This window comes from Ammodytes marinus (genome assembly GCF_949987685.1).
Source record: "Ammodytes marinus genome assembly, chromosome: 9".
NCBI classification, from domain to species: Eukaryota; Metazoa; Chordata; class Actinopteri; order Uranoscopiformes; family Ammodytidae; genus Ammodytes; species Ammodytes marinus.
The window spans coordinates 9,365,631-9,393,405 of NC_137213.1; the positions used below are offsets into that span (position 1 = coordinate 9,365,631).

The 27,775-nt window shown below is 41.8% G+C and overlaps 1 protein-coding gene across 4 annotated transcripts in view; it reads left to right on the forward strand.

The window, feature by feature from the left end:
* Positions 1-1,790: 1,790 nt before the first annotated feature.
* Positions 1,791-27,775, forward strand: part of ctnnd2b (catenin (cadherin-associated protein), delta 2b) — a gene marked incomplete at both ends in the record, with an annotated part of 130,470 nt that continues 104,485 nt past the window's right edge. For all 4 annotated transcript variants that reach the window (XM_080033444.1, XM_080033445.1, XM_080033446.1 and 1 more), the window contains 2 exons: positions 1,791-1,922; positions 20,184-20,296. In XM_080033444.1, coding sequence (XP_079889570.1) covers positions 1,791-1,922; positions 20,184-20,296 — 245 coding nt within the window. The remainder of the gene's footprint in view (positions 1,923-20,183; positions 20,297-27,775) is intronic.

A 27,775-nucleotide genomic window follows, 5' to 3' on the forward strand; every position in this document is an offset into this window, starting at 1 on the left:
TCACCCTCCTACTCCTCTTGTATTGCTCTCTTTTCTCCTCACCTCCTCCTCCTCTCTCTCTCTCTCTCTCTCTCTCTCTTTCTCTCTTTCTCTTCCTCTCACCTTCCCATCTTCCTCTCACCTTCCCATCTTCATCCTTTCATCACTTATCCCTCCTCTCTGCTCACAGGCTCCCCTTTCATTTTGTTGTAGCTCAAACCGGTTCTGCCTCGTGCTGACAACCGGCCTGCGTGTGTGTGTGTGTGTGTGTGTGTGTGTGTGTGTGTGTGTGTGTGTGTGTGTGTGTGTGTCTGTGTATGTCTGTGGTTGATTCCTCATGACAAGCCTTTCATCAGTGTGTAAAGCTGGCTAATGCAGCTGTTACAGCAGCTCTGTGCTGCATCAGGATTACATGGCACATGTGAAACCTGTTTCCTCCTCCAACGCCTGGTCGAATACAGGATGACACATGGCATGGCAAGTGTGTGTGTGTGTGTGTGTGTGTGTGTGTGTGTGTTTTATTGTATGCCAGTCCCTCTGATGCTATGGCTTTTTTAAAATTATTTGATATTATGTTAAATGCAATTTCTTGAGCATAACATTTTTTATCAATGAATACACGGTTTATTTTGAGTCGATCCCACTTAACACTGTCCTCTAGCTAAATAACCACAGTGTCCAGTTGTTTATGGAAGTTATTGGCCTTTTTTTGGAAAATGAAAGAGCATATTCATGACATGTTATTAAATATCGTCAGTATAGGAGCCTATGGGTTTGTGGCTGAGGGCTGAAGACAGTAGGGAGAGATCAAGTAACACATTGGAAAAAAAATTATAGAATATTTCCTGGCTTATCCGTTGATTTGTCCACCAAAGGATAACATGATTGGACAGCTATGTTATTGCTAGTATATTACTAGTAGGCTGTTTATGGTAACTGCTATTTCTAGTAGTGGTAGTATTGTACTGAAATGGCACATCTGCGTCTTTCTGGAGTACAATGCTTGTTGTGTGGGCATGTTACTATTTTTGGCCCTCTAAGTACAAATTATTATTGCATCTTTGCCTCTGCTTTTTGCCAGATGTGTCAAAAAATAAACAGTAAATGTACCTACAGTATGTACTCTGCAGAACAAAATGTACGGTTCTATCTACACATCTTACAGCTGTTCTTAATGCCCTATTACAACTCCCATAATCTCCCTCGGTATTTACTATTGCTTTTTAATTGCTAGTCTATCTGTTCCCGTTATGTCTGTGGAGACTGCACACTTTCTTCTCACTGGCCTAGATTCCACTTCCGAAAATGTACTAGTGCATGCTGGGATATGCTCCATCTGCACGTGACCCTGAACATGAATAACTCAGAGAGATGAAATGAAAGAAATAAAATAAAAATGGTTCACACCATCATAACTGAATACAAAAATCAATACTGGTGTGTGTTGCTGTGGAATCCAATTCAGTTCAAGTCGTATAACATATCATCAAAATGCATTATGGCCATTGTAATGCACTGCACATATACACTCACTGGCTGGGATCCAAATGGCCTCCAAGTCTAATAGTAGGCCGGATTATCAGTGATCTTCTATTTGACTGAATAACTCCACTATGTCAATACTGAATGTGTGCTTGTGGAAGTGTCCCTTCACCTCTGCCTTTCGATCTAACGTTCGATATGTATGGTTGTCCCTGCAGTACAAGAGTGTGTAAACCAGTATATAGGTGTGACAGCCTAAACTACAGCTTGTCAGAATGTCTGTAATAATATTAAAAGAGTTGCAATGTTCCCTTGTTTTCCCAGGAGGTATGCCAGTGCCTGAGGTGGCTTTTGACACTGCCAGCGCTGCCGCCATGTTGAGCCCCGTCCTCAACGCCTCCAACGGAGACGGCTCTGAATCCGAGACCACCTCCGCTATCCTGGCCTCCGTCAAAGAACAGGTAAGAACTGTGTGTGTGTGTATTTGTGTATACTTGTACAGGCATCTTAGAGAGGACCAGTTTTAGCTTTAAACCATTGGAGTGAGGACAATTTTGGAAAGTGAGGACATTTTGCCTGGTCCTCACTCCTTCAAAGGGCTGTTTGAGGGTTAAAGGTGCGAACACACCAAACGCGTTGGGTGCGGTGGCCAAAGCGCCCAACGCACCTGATCTGGCGCTTGGTCATTTTGTGTCAAAAAATGGTTCAACGCGCCCAACGCTACGCAGCTAGTCTCCCCCGATATATTTATTCCCCTAATCAACCATGGCAGCGATCAGACCCGACCCGACACAACAGCGTTCATGTCCACACAAAAACAACAACAACACGGCCAACAATTGTGCCAAAAGACAAATAAACAGCAACTGAACGGAACAAATAGCAAACAGCATTGCAGATTCACGCCACTCGGAAATGAACACAAACAGCAAGGCAGCACCATACCAAACACATTTACAGCAGCATTGTGCACAGGGCAGTAGAAAATAAAGGCAATTAGCCTACATTACCCTACCTGGCTGTGACGGGACCGTGGCTGGCGTAGATATAGGCATAAACACCGGTGCTTCGCTGTACTCGTTGTGAAAGTTCCCCGGTTCATTATGGAGGTGGTGGCCGCACACAACCGGGTGAGTTAACTAACGCTATCCGACCGGTGCTAACTTGGTTTATCGGCTAAAGCACAGCCGCTATATTCACTGAATTAACCAGGAAGCCCATTCTCCTGGCTCACTTTCCCCACGTCTTCTAACCCAACCCCGAGCGGCTTCATATCACCAGCCAGCCGCATTTCCTACTCGGTGTTTCTCAGCCTCTGTGTTGTCCTCCCACACATGCTCCCACCGTGCCGATGTCCGTGACGTCGGGTCAAGCTCACCGCTGATTGGCTAAACGTCACGCGTTGGAGCGTTAAAAGTTCAATTTTTTGAACTCGCGCGGTGGTGCGATGGTGCGGTGACGCTTTGGTAACGCGGCTACCGTGCCCGAAGCGCCGCTTTACCGCAGCCAACGCATCATCGCGCCTAAACCAATGGTTCCCTATGCAAAAATAGGATTTTTCAACGCCGCCACCGCACCCAACGCGTTTGGTGTGTTCGCACCTTAAGACTAAGTTTTAAGTTTCAGGTATGAATTAGGTTTATGTTAGGGTCAGTGTACGGGTTTGGGTTAGGCAATTAGTTTTGGGTTAGGGACTTGGGAATGAATTATGTCGATGAGTGTCTTCACAAATATATAAGTACAAGAATGTGTGTGTGTGTGTGTGTGTGTGTGTGTGTGTGTGTGTGTGTGTGTGTGTGTGTGTGTGTGTGTGTGTGTATGTGTGTGTGTGTGTGTGTGTGAATGCAACACACACACTAGAAGGGTTGTCACGATAAATGAAATATGAGAACCAGAAAATAAGGAGGATAATTCCCTCGGTCCTTTCGGGGGATGAGACAGGGCCACAGTACACAGTAAACACAAATGATGGAATGCCCATCTGAGCTAATGTGGCACAAATATATTGCCACATTTTGATCTGTTTACTAGGAGCCCCAGGCTATACGGCCGGCCGCTCAGTGTAATTTTGAAATTGCTTCAACGTGGTGGGATGCACCATTTCCCTACACTCTGTCAAAGTCTGACCTGCTTTTGTTGGAGATACTGTGTATGAAAGCAGAAGGACAATACATAGTCCACAACTTTTGTTTTTCAGTAAAGTTTGGTGTTTAGTATGGATTCGACTTTGCCATAATGTGTATTGATGTATTTGCCTGTTCTAACTTCCTGTCTCTAATTCTGTCATAGTTTTTCTTGATTGCTTATATACATGCTTAATCAGAACTGAGATCCATTTGGTTTTCATCGTCACCTTCTAAACACAACACAGTTTTTCTAACACAAATGCGTCCACACGGTTACATTGGTTTCACCCATTTCCCAGAACCCGTTTTTCTAAACATTTAACACAGATCCCATTGAAAGACATCAAACTGGTTTATTTTCAGCTGGTAAAAAAATTATTTGCTTTATCATGAATCTCTGATGCACCTTTTTGAAAAACTCCTTTGCACACATGTTCAATCATCTATCAGTCCTTCTCCACCTATAAAAGATGACACTTCTATGCTGATTTTTGCAACTATACTGTAGATCAAAGGGACTCGTGAGAAGAGTAGTTTTTCTAGATTCCCCCTGAAAAAGTTTGCTTGGCATGCTTTTATTTTAATTTTATTTATATCGCAGTACAAAGGCAGTGCTATAATGGATGTCCCAATTTGAAGATGCGTGTGTGTGTGTGTGTGTGTGTTCTGCACAATATTTATTATTTCATGAAAGCTTTGTAGGAACAAAAAAACATTTAAAAAAAGTGTATTCAGTGAGGTGAAGAGTTCTGGTTGGTTTGTTCCATACAATGGATGATTGTATTGAGTATGTTGATGAGCATTGTGTAATGATTGAATGAAATTATATACGAATTGATTTGACTTGTTGTGATGTTTGAAGGAAATAATTGATTTTGGTTGCGGATGTCTGTGAACAAAATGTGTCATTTCGGTCACAGACTTTCAGTCCTGTGAGTCAACTGTTTAAAAAAAATGTCAATTCTGACTGGACAAATGCGTTCAACCAATTGAGAAGAAAACGGTATTGTTGAGACCAAGTGACATTTAGTTATAACCTTTATTATACTATCTATGGGTATAACGCATATGAGGTACACTGACTGCCTTTTAGCCTGGTATTGGTATAAGTTGGTTACATTATACAAACTGTGTTGGATTCCCACAGACACACGGACAGGGCATCGTAATTATTAATTAACACCTGACTAACTGCTAGGAGGGGTGGTAATGGCTCGTGATGCAATGCGTCTGCCTTTCAAGGAATTAAAGATGGAATAAAATCCAGGATAGTTTCTAGCCTCTGTGTCTTTTACCTTGTTCATGACATTTAGGAATTTCCTTTCTCTTCCAGCCAATATAATAGGAGGTACATACTCTACCTCTACTTCCGTGTACTGTCTCAACTGGGGGAAATAAATATACTATTAAAAGCCTCATAATGCAATGCAACATTTAAATGTCAAAACATAGCATGTAAGTGGACAGTTTCTACCCTTTCATATGGATTCTATTTCTACAGCTGAGAAAAATGGCCACTCCTGAGAGCAATCCAAAAGTTGAGATTTTGATTACAGTTTTCACCCCCGTTGCTTGAATGCCATTTGTTCATTTAGAATTGACGTTTTTCGAAACAGTTCACATACAGGACTGAGGTCTGTGGCTAAAATGACACATTTTGTTTGCAGAATTCTCTCAAATTCACTGAACATTGTTAACACTCGCAACAATATCAAAGGATTCCCTCAAACAAAACAACATGTTGTCAAATCAATATATATTTGCTCATTCAGTCATTCCACAACATATAATAAATACAGCCATCCATCGTATTCTTTTCTCAGAAGATGAAAATGACCAAAGAAAACAAACCATATACAGCATCCTCTGCATCTGCACTTACATTAAAAAAAAAAAATCCTGTTGAAATAGTTTACAAAGAGGCCTAGCCACTTTGTTTCAACCAAAATGAATACTTGTGCAATTTGGAGATCATTTGTTTGAACACAAAATGGAACAACCACCTAACAAAATAGATGAATTGCATGAATGAAAATATTAAAACAATGCAGACTAGCAGCCTCTTGTGGACGTAATGCTCGTTACATTACAGGAAAAACTAAATTGTTAGTTATATTGGACGAAAAATGGTGACAATTTGGTGGTGGGATTTGATTTGGATAGATTTACAAGGGAACCAGTGGAAGTTCTGACTTGTTTTGAATGGTTCTGGATGGAAAAGTGAGGGAATCGGCAAAGTGTTTGGGGGTTTAGCCTCTGAAGACCATCTATTGTAGCCTATATCTATGGCATATTTAACACTAATCCACCCATAAATGTGTCCATCCATATATTTCATTCTGGACCAAAGTGTTGAACAGATGGGCTGTTGCACCAGCATTGCCCCCCCCCCCTCAAAGCCAAAACCACCAGTGTATTTTGAAATGTACTTTCAATCAGCTTACTCTCATTTAGGATAAGAACCAATCAACAAACAGTAAATAGAGAGCTGATGTAAATGTAATCCCTCAGTGTGAGGTCTCATCATATATTTAAAGGCACAGTGTGTAGAGGGAACAGACTTGATAGAAATGGAACATAATATTCATATGTTGTAAATACGTATTCACATGAAAATGTGGTTTATTTTATAACCTTAGAATGAGCCTCTTGTATCTACAAAGGAGCGGGGCGAGCTGCCATGTTGAACCGCCATGATTGTACTGGTCATGTAGGCAGGCACCATGTTTCCACAAGGGAGAAGAATGACTGGCATTAAGAAAAACCACTATCTCTGGTTCTTCATTCAACCGCTCCATTATGAGTCAATAAGTCAATGTTAAGCAAGTGCAATGCTACATTGGCGGTGTAGTCTTTAAATGACATAGTAGATACTAGCAGTGCTCTGAATGTTGGCTCTGTGTTGAACGGATAGTTCTGCGGAGGAGTGCGTGTGGAACAGTGTATATTTCTGCACACCGTGTGTGTCCTTGAGTATTATAGGTTGTGAGGAAATGTACTAAATATAGTATAGGTGAAAGTGAAGTAAAGAAAAATAATGGATTTTGAATGTTTTGGGCAGAAACAACCTTACTGTGAGTTACTTCAATGTTCTAGAAGTCCACGCCTAAAGTCTAAGTGGGTCAGGTTGACCTGGACATGCACACACAAGCAGGTCAGGTGCGCACACACACACACACACACACACACACACACACACACACACACACACAGACAAACACGCACACAAACAAACACGCACACACACACACACACACACACACACACACACACACACACACACACACACACACACACACACACACACAGATGGTGAAGTGCAGGTCTAATGGTCTTCTGATGAGAATGTGTAAAAAGAAAAAAGAAAGTGAGGGAGGCAGACAGGAATGGAAGTGTGCGCTATTTGAAGAAAGTGAAGATGAATAGAGAGAGACTCTCTCCACCTCCTTTTTTTTCTCAGTCTACAACCCGGAGTCGTAATATTTCATGCCCCTGCACTGTGGTGAAGTTATGATTATTTTTTAAGGCAGTCATTTGTCACTCCCTTTTCTAACTTGTTTTTTCTTTGCAGTGTGTGATTTTTCAATATGTCCGGGGCTTCGGCCAGTGTTTGTAGCCAGGCTGTTACAGTGAAAGGAAAAAGGGATGGACTCTTTTCTGAAGTTTTTCAGCCAATGCACACACTCATACACTCACATGTTCATTTCGGTTCATAAAGACACAGTCACGCATGAGAGACCAAGAAAGGCCTTCACACACACACTTGGATACACTGAGGTGCACTCACGTGATCTTCACACACACACACACACACACACACACACACACACACACACACACACACACACACACACACACACACACACACACACACACACACACACAAATACTCTGCCAATCAGAGTATTTTGCCTCACACCAGGAGATCACTGCCGCTGTTTCCTTTCTACCCACATGAGATTGATTAGCCATTTGACGTTGTGTTGATCACATCTGTCAGCTCTTTGTCCCCCTGTCATTCATCATCTCTGCTGTCAACACGTTTGCTATTGGGCGGACGCAGCGTGTGGTGCCCCGCTCTGCAAGGGGCCTCATTCCAATGTGAGATTTTTTTGAAGAATGCTGGCATATTGTTACATTGAATGACTAGTAAAGTGAAAGTGGCACATGGGTATTGATTAGCTGTGTAATAGCTCATAGCATGGTACTGTTTGACCACCGAGGCAGTCCTGAAACGTTGAATGTGTGTTGAAAAAAAAAAAACGGGTTCATTATATAAGCATGCAGGGCTACACAGCAATTCAAAAGAAATTTCCTTCATTTGTTTTCATTTCAGAAAATTTATGTGCTTTTTGTCTGGTGCTTAATATCCCAATTGCATTCCACCATACTAATGTTAGGACCATACTAAGGTTTTATACCACTAAAATGTAATAAGGACAGCATAGATAGTGCATGTTTTGCCTCATGCAATATGTATGGTTTTCTCATTAAAAAGCAGAAAAGGCGAGGGCGGGGAAGGAATGTATACCAAAAGCAGTGGCATATCAACTTTGATAGCGATACTGCAGCAGAGGAAATTGCATTTGATCTTTGACCGTTGGGAAAATCAGTTGGATTTTATTCAAGAAACAATCAGCAATACTTGGCCATAAATCCACAAATAGTTCAGAAAAAAGCTTAAATGTCAGCAGATGTGGCTTGCAATAATAGTTTTTTTTCCGATATCTATGTTCCCTTTAGGATGTGATGTAACCATGCCATCCACTCACGTAAAACATTTGTATATGTTATCTGTTTATCTGCAAATGACGTTACCATCGGCCTCAACAGCAATTTGCAATAGTTATCAGGGCGATATGCTAAAGCATGAACACAAATCATTTATTCAACATGCTTGAAATAAGAACATTTTCAGATTAGGAGTCTTTGGCGATTAGACCCCATCGTGATGTCATCTTAAAGGGGGTAGTGAAGCCATGGGTTGTGCAGAATAACTCCTCAATGGAGGCTAGGTACTGATGAAGAGGAGAGAGCAGAGCTGTAGATGGATGGAGTGGAGGCGTGAGGATGTTTATGACAATGATGAAGACTATAATGTGGTGAAGACAGCAGGTTAAATGGACTGGAGGAAGAGGGTTGCACGGTCAAACTGAAATGGCAGCTGTCAGCAGAGAGAGGACTGTTTTTAAATGTGACAGCGACTCACGGAGGTCAAGGTGAATACGATAGGTTAGGCTGTAGGAGTGAAACGCCCATAATCAGCTGATAGAGAGAGTGAACAAGACAAGAGTAAGAGAGAACATTGTAATGAGAGTGAGACTGCAATTAGCCACCCTTGCAGATTGAACGTTTGCTAACTTCATATGGTGAACATGGTAAACATGACCCCTGCTTGGGATCAGTGTTTTAGCAATTTCATGAGAATGTTAGGAAACTGACACTAGTGTTTAGCTTAAAGCCCACTGTGCTAATGTACAGCTTAACAGAGCCACTGTCATTGGCTGTGGACTATTGTGTTTTAAAAATAAGCTCTATATGTGTTACCTATGAATGTACTAAGCTTAGGGCTGAACACAATGGTAGTCAGTCATTGAAGCAGCCAATTCAGTTCTCATTAGGTATGAGTATCCATGTCTAGTCAATAGAGTGGTCAAATAAGTTTCAAGGTTGTAAGAATGATCAAAAACGTCAAACATTTTATTATCATAACTCATGGAGGCTTTTTTAATTTGAGCACTGATTAAAGCACTGATCTGGTTTTAGCACAAACCAGATTAAAGACATATCAATACGTGTACCTAACAGCAGAGTATATTTAGCCAAACTAAGACATTGGGGTCTTGCGAAATGTAGCACCTAGTAGGGTTGGTAATCATCCGATATTGTGATTTTCACTGCTCATGACCACAAGCTATTTTTTTTAGAGAGAGAGAGAGATTTCTTGCAAATGCGAGACTGTAATCGACAAAACTAGATATAACATGAGTTTTCAAGGATAAACCAAAAATGAAGGTAAAAGCTGATCATGGCCCTCGTCAGGGAGAGAAAACGTTTTCTTGTTCCGCCTCCTGCCAACACAACAATGGCGCAACATAATATTAGTAAAAAAACGATAAGAGAGAGAGAGAAAGCCTAGCAATGGCTTCTCAATCTGACAATCCTCGCCCTCCTTACTGTTGTACTCTCTTCATCTGTTTATTAAGGATTCATTACGATTTGTTTAGCATGGGACACCTCATTAAATGACTAAATATAGTATCTTCAACAGTTCGCGTCAGAGTTAAATGAGCACAAGATGTGGTTTTTCAAAATGTATCAAATATTTATTTTGCTTTGCTTCTTGCACAAGGGAGGAACGGGGAAAAGAGAAGTGGAATATTTAAGATATGAGAAGGGAGGGAGAGATGTAGTGAGGAACAGTGTGTACTAAGGCTTTGTTTCCCCCCCCCCCCCCCCCCACCCTACCCCTCCCTGTTGCTCGCTCCGTCAGGCAAAGTGTTGGCATTTGAGAATTTTCTTTTTTAACTTTTTTGTTATTTCAAGCTGAAGGAAGACTTCAGGCCAGATCAGCATATAGGACAATGTGTCTTATTGGAGCTATGCAGGTGCAGGCCCACTCAGACAAATGGCTGGGCCCCCTGAAAAGGTCTAGTCAATGGGAACCCCTTCATGCTTTACTCCCATCAATGTGTGTGCATGCACTCATGCCTACATAAACACATACATGTATTGGGAGAGAGACTGAATCAGTGAAGGGTAACGAAACAAATGTGAAGCTAGCAGCAGATAGTTTTTTGCTGACTGAAATGAGTTAGATTGTTATTGGAGTCTAAAGCCCTTGCCAGTTCCCGCCTTTTCTTCTACTTTCTTTTATAGCAACCCGATTTATGTACAGGTGATACAGAGTGATAGAACGCTTGTATGGATGACCTATTAGCGGTGGACACAAAGGTGACGATGGGAAAAAAGCGGCTCCTACTATTTTTAGATTTTCAAGATAAAATTAGATATATTTTAATCAAGCAACAATAAAATAAATGTTTTTTTTTGTTGTAATAAGTTGGTTGGTTCAAAACAGATGTTAGCTTGGTTAGCTGAGGTTCTTGGCCTCCAAAGACACCCCTTCCCACTTTCTCCCCCATATGGACATCCATGTGCATAGGTGAATTATGTATGTGATATTTTCTTTTATTTGTGTCTGTCCAATCCATACTGAATAGAACGTTCGTTCCCTTCAGCTGCTCCTGCTACGCCTGTCAAGCTCTCCATTCCCGTCTGGCAACTCTGTCAATCCCGACGATAACAGAAGCAGATTTACAACGTCCATCATATTTCGTAACAATGTTCTCTCTCCAGACAGAAGCTCCGTCTCATTCCTAGCCTGTCAATTCTGCCTGCTGACATGATTGACATTGCTGGCAGATTTGAATGGCTAGCTAAAAAAAGCTAAAGTTAGCATCATTATACTTTTGAATGTTTCTAGTTGACTTTTTTTTAAAAACATATGTCATGCTCAAAGACTGAGGAGGCAAAAGGTTGGAATCCTCATCAGCTGAAGATAAGCGTGGACGGACAAAATATGGTTCTTTAATTTCTTCAAACTTTTTCTACTTTGAGTCCAGGGCTCCAGACTTGAGTTCAGCGCTGCTAGTTATATTATATTATGCATAGAGCTTGGCAGACGGTTGACACGGCAAAGGGAAAGATACCTTACTTCATATTTGATGAGTCTAGGCCTGGTGGTAGACTCTTTCCCCCTATTTGTTTCGACGCCCCCCTTCACAGACACAGAATTATTCATAATGAAAACGTTATACTTTTGAATATTCGTATGGCGTATCATTAAGGCAATACTCAAAAATGGTCTCAGGATTATGCATACCTTTTAAAACTATTCATAATGTTATATACAGTATACTGGACTAAAACTTGTGTAAATATGTTGCTTTCAAATCCTTAATTATTAAAAGTTTGGACCCTCAAATTCAGTTATCGTGAAAGTTAAGTGAAACTGTGAGCTGTTATTGGGCAAATATCCAACATTTTCTTCCTTTCCCAAACAACACCTGCGGATACAATGGGTTATTTAAGGGGTACAAAGTGGATTGCCAATCCTCCCAGCAATAGCCACATAAATAAAGACAGAAAAGAACACTAAAGAAACTCTAAAGAACCTTTAACCTTTCAATGTTTACCTGGCGTCTTGGTCTTGAGCTTCAACATCCTCAATGCTACCATTCGCCCTGCAGTTTGAATATTACATTTTACCTTGATGTTGTTGTTGGGTGATGACTTTGTATTATTATTTTGCAGCTGAGGAAGCTCATCAAAGACACTGTGCTCTTAATATTCTACACAAAGTTTTTCATAGTTGATGTCCCTTACCCTGTGATTTAAACCATTTTCCATATTCCGAATGGCACCTGTCCTTGGTTTTCGTGTAGAGCAGTCTATTAGAGGAGGTGATCGACCTAACAATTTTCTTCAAAGAGAGACCTATTTGATTTTCAAATCTGATGCAATGACATATCCAGGGTTGAATAAGGAAATGGATTTCAGACCATTTTTGTAAACCTGGTGGTAGGATGTCCTAAAGGAAAGGGGGATAACTAGCAACCAAGAGGTTTCTGGTTGGATCCCCGGCACCGGACAGAATGGTGTTACTAGTAAAACTAGTGGTGCAGGCTGGTATTACATCTACGGTGCCCACCATCTCTACTATTGTGTCCTAGAGAAAGACACTTACCACCGACACTACTCCAGGGGCGCAGACCGCAGTTGACCGCTACCGCAGACCCTGCGCAATGACCCCCCTGCTTTACAACTCTCTGTTACAGAGATGTCGGAGGGGATAGCTGAAACGTAATTTCGGTTACCGTGTGTGACTTAGCTTGCATGTACTAATTGACAAAATTAAGACTTATGTATCAGTTCTTTTATTTTTTACATTATAACCACCATTATTATCATGTACTATTATTGTGTATGTAATTGTGACAATGTGATTGGCCAACGTGGTCTCTATGAGGAATTACAGCAGTTTGCTCTTACTGTAGAAGACCCAGTGGGGGTCCAAACTGGTTGTCTTTTTTAAACTTCTTATCTGATATGCCCTAACTATTAAAGGCCTTTTTAACTATCCTTGGCTCCATGCGAGTTTGCCTGAAAAGAAACCTAGTGCTTCCTCTTTTCGTTAAGTTTTCTTTTCCTCTATCTTATGTCACTTCTATCTCCCCAGAACTATTTACAGTATTATCTGTCATACCCCACCTTTTTTGTGTCTGCTTGTTTTCCTCTGCCTCCGGAGCAACTTTGTGACCAACTGGATATAAGCTACCTAATCATTCTCCGGCCTTAAATCAAAAGCTCCAGACAGCGTTGGTCTGAGCCATAGAGCCGTTGTGACATTTCCTCATGGAATAGACCCCCCCTTCTGAAACAACCAAATGCCAGGCGGTCAACCAGGGGCACAATTACACAGTTTTATATTGGAGGCACACACACAGGCACACACACACAAACACACACACACACACGCATGCACGCATGCACACGTGCACTCACTCACACACGTGCACTCACTCACTTACTCACTCACTCGGACACGCACACACACACACACACACACACACACACACACACACTGCAACTTTGCTACCCATGCAGCCCCACCACTGTCCTACGGTCATTTATTTTACTTTCCTAATTGCTTTAATGGGCTTTACAGGGGCCAGCCTTGTTCCTTTAAAGCTAGTGGCTGCACAATAACTCTCTATCTGTCGTCCCTCTGTCTCCATTAAGAGGCTCAGAATGGAGCTGAATCTTTAGTAATGCAATCGGTTGACAAGCACTTGATGGTAAAGCCTGCTCATTAAGTCAACATTAATTGATTATTAACTTAATTGATTGATTGCTGACACAAACACAGACATGCCAATCAGTTAGTCTGATAGTGGTCAACGTGTGTTTCCGACCACTAATATGATGGACCCGGCACTGTAGCTTTATATTGTGAGACCTCATATGACCATATAAGGGTTTTATCATATATTATCCCATTCATTACCAATCACTTTCTTTGTATCCATTATTTCATGGTTGTCACTTAGCATACTCTTAAACATTATGAAAATGATCTACAGTATATCCTGCTTTTAAGTCCTTAGTTTAGGTCAAACTCTAAATCCTACATTACCCATAATGCATCTAGTATCATTGTTTGTTGTAAACCCTTCCTGCCTGGTAAATGCACCAAAAAACGAAGTGCATGCCAATGTCAATGAGCTTATAACTCCAGCTTTCCTTTAGAAAAGTTTAGATTTCAAACCTATGTGTAGCAGTCCTCATTACAAGTAAAGCCGACTTGTTTTGTGTAAAATCTTTGGCGTGGCCCTTTAATTAATAAAGATAGATTGCAGACTCAGAGACCACTAGATATAGCAAAAATATTCCAAACATATATAACAGTAAAATACAGTCGGCTTTCCACAACTCCACAAAATTATTTTTCTGTTTTACGTCCTGTGCCGTCTAAAACGTGGAGTTGACCGAGTTGCTCCATCAAGTTTTATTACAACATGGCCAACATATATCTGTGATCTGCTGCTGTGTAAACTGAGCCAATCCATATTTGAATAAAGAAATGACCTGGAGCTTTGCATATGGCAGCATGTATTTACTAGGATGTCATGATTGCTTTAGTTAGACTGTGCTGTCCAGGGAATGGGAAGTGGACCAGTCTGATAAAGGAAAGCAAAAGAGAAGAACAATAGATTTGACATGGTGTAGACAGGGACTGTAAAGGGGGCCTGTTGGTACTTTAGAAAGTGGCCGGTGGAGCCATGGGTTCATATTTGGAGTTGGATTGCATCTGGGTAAGATATGATTGTGTTTCACTTACTTCTGCATAGGTTTAATCTAAACAATTAAAATTGTTATAAATAGTTTTGACTGCCTTCTTCGGGGTGTAACAGCAGTTTATACTTTGTGGTGGTGGGAGGGGGGCGGGGCTTATATGAAGGTTTCCTCTATGTTATACTCTGGCTCTTCTGTACCTCTATGGTGAAGACAGTTTTCTGTTTTTCCATTGGTTTAGAATTTTGTGTCCAAGTTCCCAAAAGTTGAACTTGACATTAAAGTTGGAATACTGACAGACTCATTGCCTCCACATGGGAATCAGGGGATTTCACCCTCACAGAATAACACAATTCCGATTTGCATGGTTTCACATTCCAAGTCGGTGCAGACAATAGCAGCCAACAGTCTTGACTTGCAACGGCTTTGTCTATGTGTGTGTGTGTGTGCTTGAATTTACTCTGTGCTTTTCGACACACAATGTGTGTGTGTGTGTGTGTGTGTGTGTGTGTGTGTGTGTGTGTCTGAAGGCCTGTGGATATGGCCTGCCAGTGTGTGTAGGCATTTGTGTGTGTCTTTGTGTGGAGGTATGACTACTGTTTTCAGTGTGTGTGTGTGTGTGTGTGTGTGTGTGTGTGTGTATCTGCCAGCCTCCATCTTCTGCCCCCCCCCCCCTTCTCCCAAAATCCGCCCTTGCCTTTCAGTGATGGTGGCTGGGGAGGAGTGAATAGAGGGAGGAGTGCAGATGGTCTGGACAGAGAGAAAGAGAGAGAGGGAGAGAGAGAGAGGTAGAGTCAGTGAGAGAGGCAGAGAATGAGTGGTCGAGCGGCGGGCTTCTTTTTTGTGTGTGGCAGGGTCAGCCAGTAGGAGGGCCCATTGTGATGCAACGTTGCATAAATAATGCCACGGGGCTTCTAAATGCTCCGTTGCCATGGGGACCTTTGTGCCTCAGTGAACACCGTGAGTGAGTGAGTGAGTGTGTGTGTGTGTGTGTGTTCGCCCCCCCCCCCCCCTCGAGAGAGAGAGAGAGAGAGAGACATAGAGATAGAGTGAGAGAGAGGGGCCGGGTTGCAGTCAGCTCAAGTGACACTTGTAGTCTCTCCCTCTCTCTCTCTCCCTCCCTCTGCATGTCTTTCTTTCTGTCTCTCTATCACTTGCTGTGTGTGACCCTGGACTGATGAGTTGTTCTGAGGGAGGTTAGAGGGAGTTGTTGTTGTGCGCCCAGAAGAGCGGGATACTTTGTGTGTGTGACCTGTCTGTGAAGCATGGTCCATGTGAAGGTATGTGTGCTCACTTCTCCTATCCACACTTTTTTTTTTAAATGATTTTTCTACACTTTTCTTGAGCAGCACTCCTTAGTCAGAACACATTCCATCATGGCCTGTGCCTCTACCACTGCTGCAGTAGGCTAGTAACAGGTGTCCGCCTGTCCGCTTTGAATTGGAGGGAGGCAGAGTAGAGAATGAAAGAAGTGGTAATGGGTGTGTGTGTGGGGGGGGGGGACAAAAAAGGAGGGAGCGCAGATAGTCTTTTGTTTGGGTGTGAGTGTTTGGGTAAGAAGCCTTAGGACAACCCAATTCTCACGACTCGCCGTAGTCCAGCTATAATTAGTCAGCTGTTCTCTGTTTAAATTTTTTTTTTTTTAAAACAAGAAAAAAAACAGACAAAGAATAACACACAAGGGTTTTCATCTTTTTCCTCTTCATCTGCACCGGACACGCTGTTTCATAGAAGGTCTGTGCTTTTGTTTTTCTCTCAGTTTTTTGCTTGTCTTTGCATCAGCTGGTGATGAGGCAGTTTAGATTGATTTGAATGGTTGCTAAGAGTCAGATCAAAGTGGGGAAAAGCACTCAGTTTTTTGTCTTTGAGCGTCTTTGTTTGAGGCATCAATAGTAATAAAGTTTTTTTATTTTTTTTTATCTTTGTGTTAGAATGTCTCTCGGCATTCTAACACACAGATTTCATTTCTAGTATAGCTTTGTTGTAGTCGATGGCTGTGTATGTGTGTTTGCGTTAAGGGATTACATCGTCTAACGAGCCCATTATGTGATTAGATCTGAGACAGTAAAATCATCCGTGTGTTTCCTGCTTATGCTCTTAAACCCCAGCTATCACTGTTCACTGTATGTGAGGCCCCATAAGTGCTTTAAAAAAAGGCCTTTAAAAATTGCTGTTATGTGTATACATTTACAAGACTGAATAATTATCCACTCAGTAAATACAGCCAAATAGTCTACTGCTAACGTAGCCAGGTGTTTTCTTTAAATTACTATTTCTGTTGAGCAGCCATGTTTTCTTGTGCTGGGCAGGCTAAACACATCGCTGTATCATCACGTTGAAGTTTAGTAAACAGGGAAGGGTCTGCGTGTTGCTCTCGCTGTTTAACAGTATTCACACTTGAGCGACTTCACAGCAGCGTGTGTGTGTGTGAGAGAGAGAGAGACAGTCTGTTGTTATCATCAACAGACTGTTCTATGTTCGCGACACTAAAAATAAGTGAATATCACCTCATGATATGCTATACCTGTCCGTACTGTGTATGTGTGCGCTGAAAACAAAAATCCAGTGCCAATACAAAGCATTTAGGCTCTGTAAACGGGCATGTTGCTAGCGATGGTGGGCCCCCTTTTGTTTACCTACCTGTACCTTTAAACTCGAGAAGTCAACTGGGAACGTTCTACTGTTGGTTATATCTATGTGTCAACTCAATGTCACAGCAGCGGGTCTTAATTCATTAATGGGAATCGTGTGTGTCCTCATATCTGCCATTGCACCATCTGCAGTATCTCTGCAAAATGCATTAATGTCTTGTTTATGCAAGTGCCTGTGCACATATGTACAACTGCCATATTGCCATTGAAGCGTGTGTGTGTGTGTGTGTGTGTGTGTGTGTGTGAGCCCATTTACCGTGTCCAGTTACCGTTAATATCAAGAAGACAGCGCATAATTACAGTGAAATCTGCACTTTGTAATTTGTCATTCATTAATGATTCATTACAATCAAATGGCATCATTATGTAGGGGGGAAAGCCTAAAGCTTGCCTCAGGCCTCATCATTGCTTCAACTCCCACAGACCCCCACTCTCCTCTCCGTCAGTATTCTCCAGATACATATTGTGAAATGACTCTAAATAAATTGAATGGTCTTTTCACACTGTGTAAATTAATATGCCTATGATGATTTGAGGGGCGTTTGTAAACTATCGTAAAATCAAGTGGGAAAAACAGAGCGGTCTGACTTTTTTTGATTGACTAAATAATGAAGTGCAATTTGTATATATAAAGCTTATTTGGATGGAAGCTTAGAGAGGGTTATATTATAAGAATGACAGATGAGTTAGCAAAATCTAAAATTTAAAAAAAGCATGCACTGGATGTGTCACTTCACAGATACTAATTCAACACAGAATTACTGTCGTGTGCACACTGAGGTCCATTCATGTACCGATCCTAAAAAAAAAAAAAAAAAAAAAAAAAAAGTTTGATACCTTTTGGTTTTGCACTGATGTCTTCCAGAATAGCCCCTCTGTATTCAAATGCTGCACAGGGAGCACTCACTGTTTTTCTATCATCCCTTCATGACACGATTGATCAGAATCCTCTCTCACGTTTATTACATTGGAAAGGCCCCGCCAGAAAACTGTTATGAAACCAATTTAAGATGTAAGTGTGTGTACTTTTGGCTCACTCCAGTGTATTGGCGTTGTTTGCGCTACACTTGATTTGAAACAATCCAGTTGGGTTCATTTGCTTTGTGTGTGTTTTTTTTTTCTTTGCACAAATTGGTAAAACCGATTATGTCTCATCAGCTATAATGACAGTAACAGCAGCAGACGCAAGCACCATAATCAGCTGTTGTTTGTGTATTTGTGTATTTGTTAATTGGTGGTTATTCATCACGTACCGAACAGCATAAATTACACATTAAAAACAATGGGCCTCACAAACAACGCACTGATTTCTTCTCCAGGCCATATACAGGTGATTTAAGAGTACTAATTATCTTCAATATTTCTCATAGTTTGGAAAGAAATCAATGATGAGACCTGTCTGTCATATGAGTCATGTACAGATATTCCGTGTGAGCGTCATCAATGCATTCATTTCAAAGATGTGATGCCTATACTGGAGAAAAACGTTATAAAGATGGAGGATTGTGTTCACATAGTTAGTGTGGTTTGCATCATGGCTGGCATGTTCTACAATATTCCTTCTTACTTGTCTTCTTTCTTTAGTATTGTCAGTGTATTGGCATGACAACTCTTTTCCATTCAGTATATGTTTTTTGGAAATGATAATGCTCTGAAAAGCCGCTTCAGGCTCCTCATGCAGGTCTTTGTCATGGTGTATGCCCTTTATACCACTGCTAACAGTGCTGAATATGTGTGTCATCAACAGTTCCACTCATGTTTTCACATCATTTTCAGTAGTTTGAGGTTTCACTGGCGATCTTTTACAAGAATGTTGTTGTTTGTCTTGTAAATGTAGGACTTTATAGGTGCCATTAACTGTACCACTAATAGATATGGATTTACACTTACCTCAAGCAATCGTGGTTTAATCACCTCATTCTGAACAGCAATGATTTCCACTATGAAGCAATGTATTGTGTCATTGTACAGAATACCAAAGTGGATATGTTCAACTATTCTCAATGAGCTCAACTTCAATTGACAAATAAATATTTAAATATTCCTCGCATATGTATGCAATCATTGGCCATACATATAGTGTACTCACATCCAGCAGTAGGGTGAAAGTGGTTCATTCTAGGGCGCTACAGATTGGGACTTTAACTGTGGTGGTGGGACTGACAACCTCTTATATCTCTCCCTTCATATCAGCCACCACTATAACAGCAGGATACAAATCCCCACAGTAGATGATCTGTCAGGCAGGCATTAAACTAATAGCCTGGCCAGACCAGTCTGATCTCGCATGAGCTTCACTTTCATTTCTCCTCCTACAGATCAGTCTGGACTTTCTCCAATCTCCGTTAGTGGAAGGCAGCCCCTGATTGGTTCATGTAGTCGTCACTCTGGCCTCCAGTCAGATAGGGCCCTCCCCAATTTCCGTCCGTTAGTGAAAGGCTGGCCCTGATTGGTTCTTGTAGACGTTAACATAGAATGACGAATACGCTTGTGAGATATGGCTGGTCTCACGAGGCTAGAATGATGACTACACGAACCAATCAGAAGCTGCCTTCCACTATAAGGGACACACTTGAGGTCAGAACACAGGTCCTGATTGGCCCAGTCACTTTTTTGACCTGGCTGCTCTCCACGTAGTCCAGACTGATCTGGGGATTTTAGTGCGAGCTTTACAGCTTGCACAAAATCAGGCTGGTCTCGCCAGGCTATTAAACTAATACTGTCATAGGAGCTCAACACTTCATGTCAAAAACTAACAAAACTCTTCTCCTAAAAAACAAAACAAAACTTCATCAGTTTCACAAGTTGGAAAAATAGCAATTGTGACATTTGTGTGACAAACTCTTGTCTATTGGTGTTAAACGGGAGCAGGCCATTTATCACACCACAGACTCCATTTCACAACGACTAAAAATGTGAGACAGTGGAGCCTAATTTATGTTCAGTGCCGACTGTAAATGTGACAGTAAATACACAGACAGAATGTTTTGACCCACACCTCTCTCTCTCTCTCTCTCTCTCTCTCTCTCTCTCTCTCTCTCTCTCTCTCTCTCTCTCTCTCTCTCTCTCTCTCTCTCTCTCTCTCTAGGAGTTGCAGTTTGAACGTCTGACCAGGGAGCTGGAAGCCGAACGACAGATTGTTGCCACTCAGCTGGAGAGATGCAAGCTTGGCTCTGAGACCGGAAGCATGACTAGTATCAGGTGTGTGACTTTGTGTGTTTCTCTGTTTCTCTGTGTGTGTGTGTGTGTGTGTGTGTGCGTGTGTGTGTGTGTGTGTGTGTGTGTGTGTGCGCGTCTCACACCCGTCCGATCCTCTACCTGTGAGTGTCAGCTGCGCTCTTGCAGGTGACTGACTCTGCAGCTTGGTCATGCGGTTACACTCCTTGGTGTGTGTCCAGAATTCATCTGCATTGGTTCATTCACAGTTCACAATCTCTTGTTAATGTCTCATTGCTCAAAGTCATGTTTAAAACCCTGACGTTAAAGCAGAACGTCTTGGCTTCAGGTATAAGCTACTATTAGTTCAGTTAAGGACTGCATACTTACAGGAGCTACAGTATAGCATTCATCTTTATTTTAGTTATTTTGAGACATTGTTACAATTAATAAGACCTCTAAGCAAAGGTTTTCGGCTACTTGTGTACAGCTCAGGTGGTCACTGTGGGTTTGTGAGTATGAACAACCCGTTGACTAAGACCTGTAGTGACTTGATCCATTGGTCTTTAAACAATATTGATTAGTGCAATCTTTAAAAATAGTGATTGCCAAGTTAGCCTATTACTAATTACTCAAGCTAGTTAACTTGCCTTGTGACATGCGACATCATGGATGGTCATAATAGAATAAAAAAAGAGAGAATACTATATTTTGAGTAAAGCTTCTCAGCTCAATAAGAGTTATTGTTGTCTATCCAGAGCAGCTTTGCCAGATCGGTGTCCTTGAAGGTTTTGCAACACAAAATAGCAACTGTTTCGACCTATCATGTTGTTATACAATTATACGTTCCAGTGATCAGGTTTACTTTAGCCGACCTTATTATAAGACAGCACACTGTATCGGCTGTTATCATCTCCGAATATTACTAACTTTCGTCCTCGGCTTTTTCAAATAACCATGCAGAATAACAAACAAAAAGGTGAGGCTGACCGGAAGCAATCAGTAATTGTAATCCCTTTATAGAACTCGTTGCTCATGCCCAGAGTCTTCTTTAGAAAATGGCCAATAAAAGCTGTAGGACGGTAACATGAGAGCTTTCAAAAACCCATGTTAAAGAGAGGGTGTGTGCCTCAAAGAAAGGATATAGATGTGTCGGAAACTCCCTGGCAGACTTTTATTGATGGGATCAAGTAGACGTCCTGAGGCTTTTAGCTGAGCATTATCTCCACACACTGCTAACACCTCTTAGCTTCAGTGCTGCACCAGCAATGAATCAAGATCAGTTTGCGGCATAGAGATTTTGACTGAAATCCGACGTCAGATCGACAAATTTCATAATGTTAATTTGGTAAAAGATGTGGTCATGTGACTTACAACTCACTAAAAGATTGCTCATATAAATAGGGAATGCTTCAATATGGGTTTGTGTCTAAGCTATAAGATATAGTGCCATTATTGAAAATCTACATAGACATAACCTTCTGTCGTGCTGATATACAAACCTAATCTTTGGGCAAATCTCACTCATTTCCTCTATTTAGATACTCACTGAGTGACAACACATCTAACTGTATGTTGCATTACTATTATTCATTCATTTAGCACACGCATCAGTAGAGAGCTTAATGGCATTCTGTTGTTGCAAAAAAATGGTGCCAGCTCCCTCCCATCAGTATATCACTCCAGGTTGATCGGAGCAGCTGCTTGTCATAGTTTTTTATGCATTTTGGCTCAGGTCTCACGGCACAAAAGCAAACATTTGCCGACACGACGCGCCATTTATTCTCCATTAAAAACAGCCATTATTTCCCAATAGACTCAAACAGTGTGCTCAGCTGCCTAGCGGTGTGTTCAGGGCCATCTCTCTCTCTCTCTCTTTATGACGAGAGGCGCTAACTGTACACAATATGTTGAGGCTTGTCACATTGTGTGCCTGCTAATTGAGTTTGGACCCGAGCCTCATCTCTGCCCTATAAGCACAAAGAACTCATCCTACACATTCTAAGAGTGCGGTCCCAAGGTGAACCGCATCACTCCTGACACAGTGTAGCGGTATAATGCACTTACAGCCTGCCTCTCGGTACAATATAACACGATTAGCGCCTCTCTCTCTCTCTCTCTCTCTCTCTCTCTCTCTCTCTCTCTTGCAATAGTCCATCTTGCTTGCTCTCCCACGCGTGCACATATAAATAAAACGCACGCAATCCATCATCTTTTCAACTCTTTGATTGTCGTTGATCGAGCATGGGGATTGCGTCCGTCTCGAAACTAATTACTCATCCGCCGCCATTGTAACTCTCCTTTCAATCGGCGGGGTGGATCAACAAAGAGCAAAGAGACGGCCTAAGAAGCAAGTCATTCAAAAGTGTAATTAACTAGTGCCGTGCATCTACCTCCGCGACGCCATAGCTGTGCTGTGTTGAGGGGCTCCCCCATTTAAGACGGGCATAGACATGGGAAATGAAAAGGGGTACAGGGTCCAACTAAACATGTCTTGCACTTCATCAAGCCAGCTGTGCACAAGATGGAACAATGGCTGCCATCTTGCTAAACTCAATTAGATTGGTTTGTTATTGAGTGAAGAGCAGAGCGCGTCTTGTGGATTACACTGTCTGTAGGCCGTCCACTTTTGTTTGACTTGGAAGGTAATTACCAAATGGACAAATGGTTTGGCAATGTGCTGGGGGTTTTGTATTGCCCAAAGAATGATGGAACCGTTGTACAATTAAACATTAGTATTGTTGCCATTCTGAATAGTTGTATTCATCACCGCTTGTCCCGGCGAACAGAGCAGGGCGACGTTTAATCTGCCGCTACAATACGTGTGCAGGAATTCATCTTGGTTGTCATTTGCGGCAGGATGTTGTGACAATGTCAACGGCAAATTTAACTAAGAGCTGGGATATATTTTCAAGAACTTTGTGGAATTAAAACGTAAATGTTGGGGATTTTGCACAAAACCATTCTCATTGCTTACTTTAGAGCTTTCCAACGAGCTGAGCTGGGTTTTTTTTTGTAGTATATTTTAGTTGTTTTTTCTCAAAACTTTCAAATATTTTTTCGATAAACTCATAGTTATCCAAATGGTCAAGAAAGATCACAATCGCCTCACTTCCCAGAGTTCATCAAAGTTCACATATTATGCTGATATTCAGGTTATCTGACTCTCCTCTTCTCACCCTCTGTCTGAAGCGCTCTGTTTTAGAGCCTGCCTCTTTAAGTCCCGCCTTTCAAAAAGCCAAGTCTTTGCTCTGATTGGCCCTGAATCTAACTGCCGGTTAACTGCCTGTCAGAGTCAAGGGTTTTCTAGAGGTGTGAGGTGTACTTATAACAGGTTGAGGTAGTGCTAAGTAAGGTATGGGTGGGCCTGGCTTCTCCACTTATGACATCATAAAGGGAGAGAAATCTGAGTTTTTAGAAAGGTGGAGGTGGATAAAAAGAGAGAGACAGTTCTTTGTTTTCATACTGTGGGAGTGTCTAGACACACAGGGAAACCATATTGATGTTGAAAAACCATGAAAAGGTGCAATTTGCATGAAAGGTGACCTTTAAACAACACGTTACATGTACCAGGGTTCCCAAAGGAGCATCTCCGGTTCCTATTCCCAGACAGACCACAGGGTTCATAGACAGAGGCAAGGTAGATATAATATAACCAGTGTTTTTATGATCATGCAGGGACACAATACAACGGGCTGTTTTTCAGACACCTTGGCCTGCTGCCTGTGCTAGTTATACAGTAGCAAAACAAGAGCAAGGCTGTGAAACAATGTTAAGTGTGAGTGTTCATGCATTAAGTTGGGTAATAAGGTTAGGAGAGAGAGAGAAAAAAAAACTCTCTCTTGAACTGTACAGATTTTTTTCGTGTCCCAAGGTAACCCCCGAAAAACCAATTAACATGTGAATCAGTCTCCCCGGTAAGTTCTTGGTCCTTTTCAAATTACTTTTCATTGTCTTTCACGTTGGGATTTGACATCTCTATTAAAATAGAGCCAGTAAAGAAGTCACCGAAATAATGGAAATTCATCCCTAGATAGACAAGCTTAACCGGAGGAGAAGTCAAATGGTGAGTCAGTGTTAAGTGGAAGCGGTTAGCTGGCAGCTCCAGGAAAAAAAAAAAAAATCTGCTCCTGTAGTGTTTGCGAAAGACAAAAGACTTTTCAGAGGCGCTAATGAGATCTTCAGCTGTGCCCTTTATTTCCCGTTTGGATCAAGTCACCACAGCAAGTCACACACAGTGTCTGCTGCCGCGACATATGCTGCTGCTGCTTTTAAACACTTAACAAAAAGCATCCGTCACACCGAGACAATGTTATTGTCTGTGGGAAAGAAAAGCGCAAAACATATGTTGCCTCTTCAGTTAAAGGACCATTCCGCCTCAAATGTCAATGTTCTATACCAGGCTAGCACTGCGTAAGAGGAGGAAATGAACATAAGACATTGGTTGTATTGCACATGTCAGTATTCACAGTTGGAGCCCTATTATTTTCTATGTGTCACTTTACGTTAGTTAATGGCCATATCCCCTCACCGTATCTACACAGCTGGAAGGGACGGCCTTTTTGTTGATTTAGTCAATATTTCTTACCATATCCTGCTCAATATTTTATTGGCTTCTTAGCTATGTATGCAACAAGTGTGTCACATATTTCATAGCCTAATGAAATCGCTCAAAAGCCTAATTCCTGGGTTGATTTCTTGGCAGCAATCACAGAAGTTGAGAACACAGAATATGTTTTTGCCTTTAGGTAGACCTTCCCCTTCACTGGCCTTCTGCTCCTCTTCTTTTGTTATTCAGCCCCCCCCCCCCCCGTCCCCCCACCATTCACTTTAATAGTCTCTTATCCCTTTAGCTGACTCTCTCTTGTCTTTCCACATTTCCTTTTTTATAAAGTGGTCTGTTTTCATTTATTTTCACTGCCTTTATCTGACCTTTCTCAAAGTCCTCAGCTGTCTGATCCAGAGCTCAGGCTTTTTGGGTTGCCAGAGCAGTGTCGTTAAAGACTTATTATTCTGAGCCCTGTGGACGGTTTCAGTTGTACCAATCAGACCTTGGGCTTGCCGAGAAACCATAGTGCACTTTTTAAACCAACCCCGGAACAATTGGTTCACTCTGATCTCACCCAGCTACATCCTGTAACCCATCCATGATTTTGACCAAAGAAATATAAAGTTTTGTTTCCACCGAGCGGTTCCCGTTCGGTGCGGCTCAGCACACGTTCATTTTGCATCCCCAATGTGAACAGTTGGAAAGGGTACCAAAATAAGCGAACTGTGTCCCACTGCTATGATGTCACGATAGTCAAGTAGAGAGGAACGACCCTGGAGAACAACAGAAAGATCTCTCTCTCTCTCTCTCTCTCTCTCTCTCTCTCTCTCTCTCTCTCTCTCTCTCTCTCTCTCCTTTATCTAATCATCCAAGTGGACCTCTGACAGTGAGCAAACACCCAGTAGATAAATATATCAGCTTGGTGGCACCGTGGTGGCCATTTCGCTCCACTGGTCGAGGGATGGCCTTTTTTTTCAATGCCTGATAAAGGGATGAGCTGCTGCATGCTTAACTGGCTGCTGTATGGAGTGTGTGTGTGTGTGTGTGTGTGTGTGTGTGTGTGTGTGTGTGTGTGTGTGTGTGTGTGTGTGTGTGAGAAAGAGATGTTTTGTTAATGAGCATTGGCTGTAATTGTAGCAGCAGGCACTAACCACAACTTGTCTGGCGGGAAAATGTGAACCTTCTAGCAAGGGCCCATTACCCTGGGGCTGTTGGGTTGCTCTACTGCCAGCACTGTGGCTGTCCCTCTGTTTCTCCTTCATCACACATACTGTACACCAGTGCTTCTCAAATGGTGGGGCGCGCCCCCCTGGGGGGTCGACGTGAGTTGTCAGGGGGGGCGCGGGCTGCCTTGATTTCCAACTGACCAAAAAAAAAATTTTTTATTTTTTTTTAAATTTTAAGTGCTAGCAAGCGCGATGTGTGCTTATGTATGGTCATATCCGCGCGAAAGGCCGCGATTTGCAGTAAATAAATGTCTGCATGTGTCTCCAAGTGTCTCTGTAGGCTATTTAAAAATAAATCAAGCAAGTAGACTAATAATAACATTAATTAATTATTGGTTATTGCATCACAGAAGGCCTATTGGCCTATAATAATAAAAAAACACCACCTTAACTATGTTTACAGTTTAAAAATGTTTTGAATGAAATGCAAACCTCAGTGAATCTTTTGCTCTTGTTTCTCTGTCCTGAGATTCACACAGGCTGAGCAGCCTTGTTTAAATGTTACAAATTGAGCTAATAAACTGAACTTAGAAGGGGGGGCGCGAAAAAAATTCTGTCCCCTAGGGGGGGCATGATAGAAAATAATTGAGAAGCACTGCTGTACACTTATAGAGATGCGTGCAGAGTGTGCAGCTGTGCTCAAAACCATTGCCTGTTTTTATTCAATCGGAAAACTCTTTGATTCTCGCATTGAGGCAATCTGAAGAAAATATAATAGTTCAAGGTGGGACATTTCCGCGCTAATATCAGGCCTGTCAGACAAACAAAGAATGTTTCTTTACAAACCAGGTCACAATGTTGTGTAGTCAATAAGATGTGGAATTGTAGAATAACTTGCGTATTTCTAACACACTGAACCTTTTAACGCTAGCTTGGCAGTATATTAAATTTCTAAATGGTGAATGAAACCTACTTTAATGGTAATTTAAAACGCCACAAAGAAAACAAACTAAAACAAGTTAGACTACATTGACTTCGCCCGCTGTTTATCCCATTCTCCAGTTGCCTTAGCGAGCTTCTGTGTACTGGAATCACCTGTTGCTCATATAAAGCAATAGTTATTCATGTGAGTAAACTCATTTAGTTTGCTGTGGTATGCTAGCAGTGTGAATACAAAGTATATGTTCAGCGTCAAACAACCTCCAAAGGAACAATGAAGCAGTATGAATGAACAAACGGGAGGGGAGTTCCGAGTGAGAGAACATTTGTGATAGTGCATACATTGCTACACACTCCTTCCAGGCCTGTTTTGGAGCAATTATTATGCCCAGGTCTAGTCCTACTTTGTTCAGTAGTTCCTCATAGCAATGACCAGGGGTTGGGGTTTTGCATTAGCTGAGGTTATAGATGGCAGTTGCAGAGATAACTGGTAGGGTTGTGGGTTAAGTTGGGTGTATTTTAAGTGTCTCAGATGACAACTGATTAGGGGCCTAGATTGGGTTCATGGGTTCATGATACCACTCCAGCTGGCATGCAGCCTGTTATTTCTGCCTTAAAATGTCTGTCTGTGCTTGGGCTCTGGCTACCAGTCCTATAAGAGAGCTGAATATCATTTCCCAACACAACAGCCTGTGCTTTTTATTGTGCTGTGTAGTATATCGATTCATAAGTGATTTAAATGTGTGATGTACAGTACATACCACAGTCTGCATCTAGCCACTGTTCAAAGCTCCCTACAACAAAGAATATAGCCACAAACTATGGCCTCAGCAAGCAATATGTGGTGACATATTTTCTTTAAATATAGCT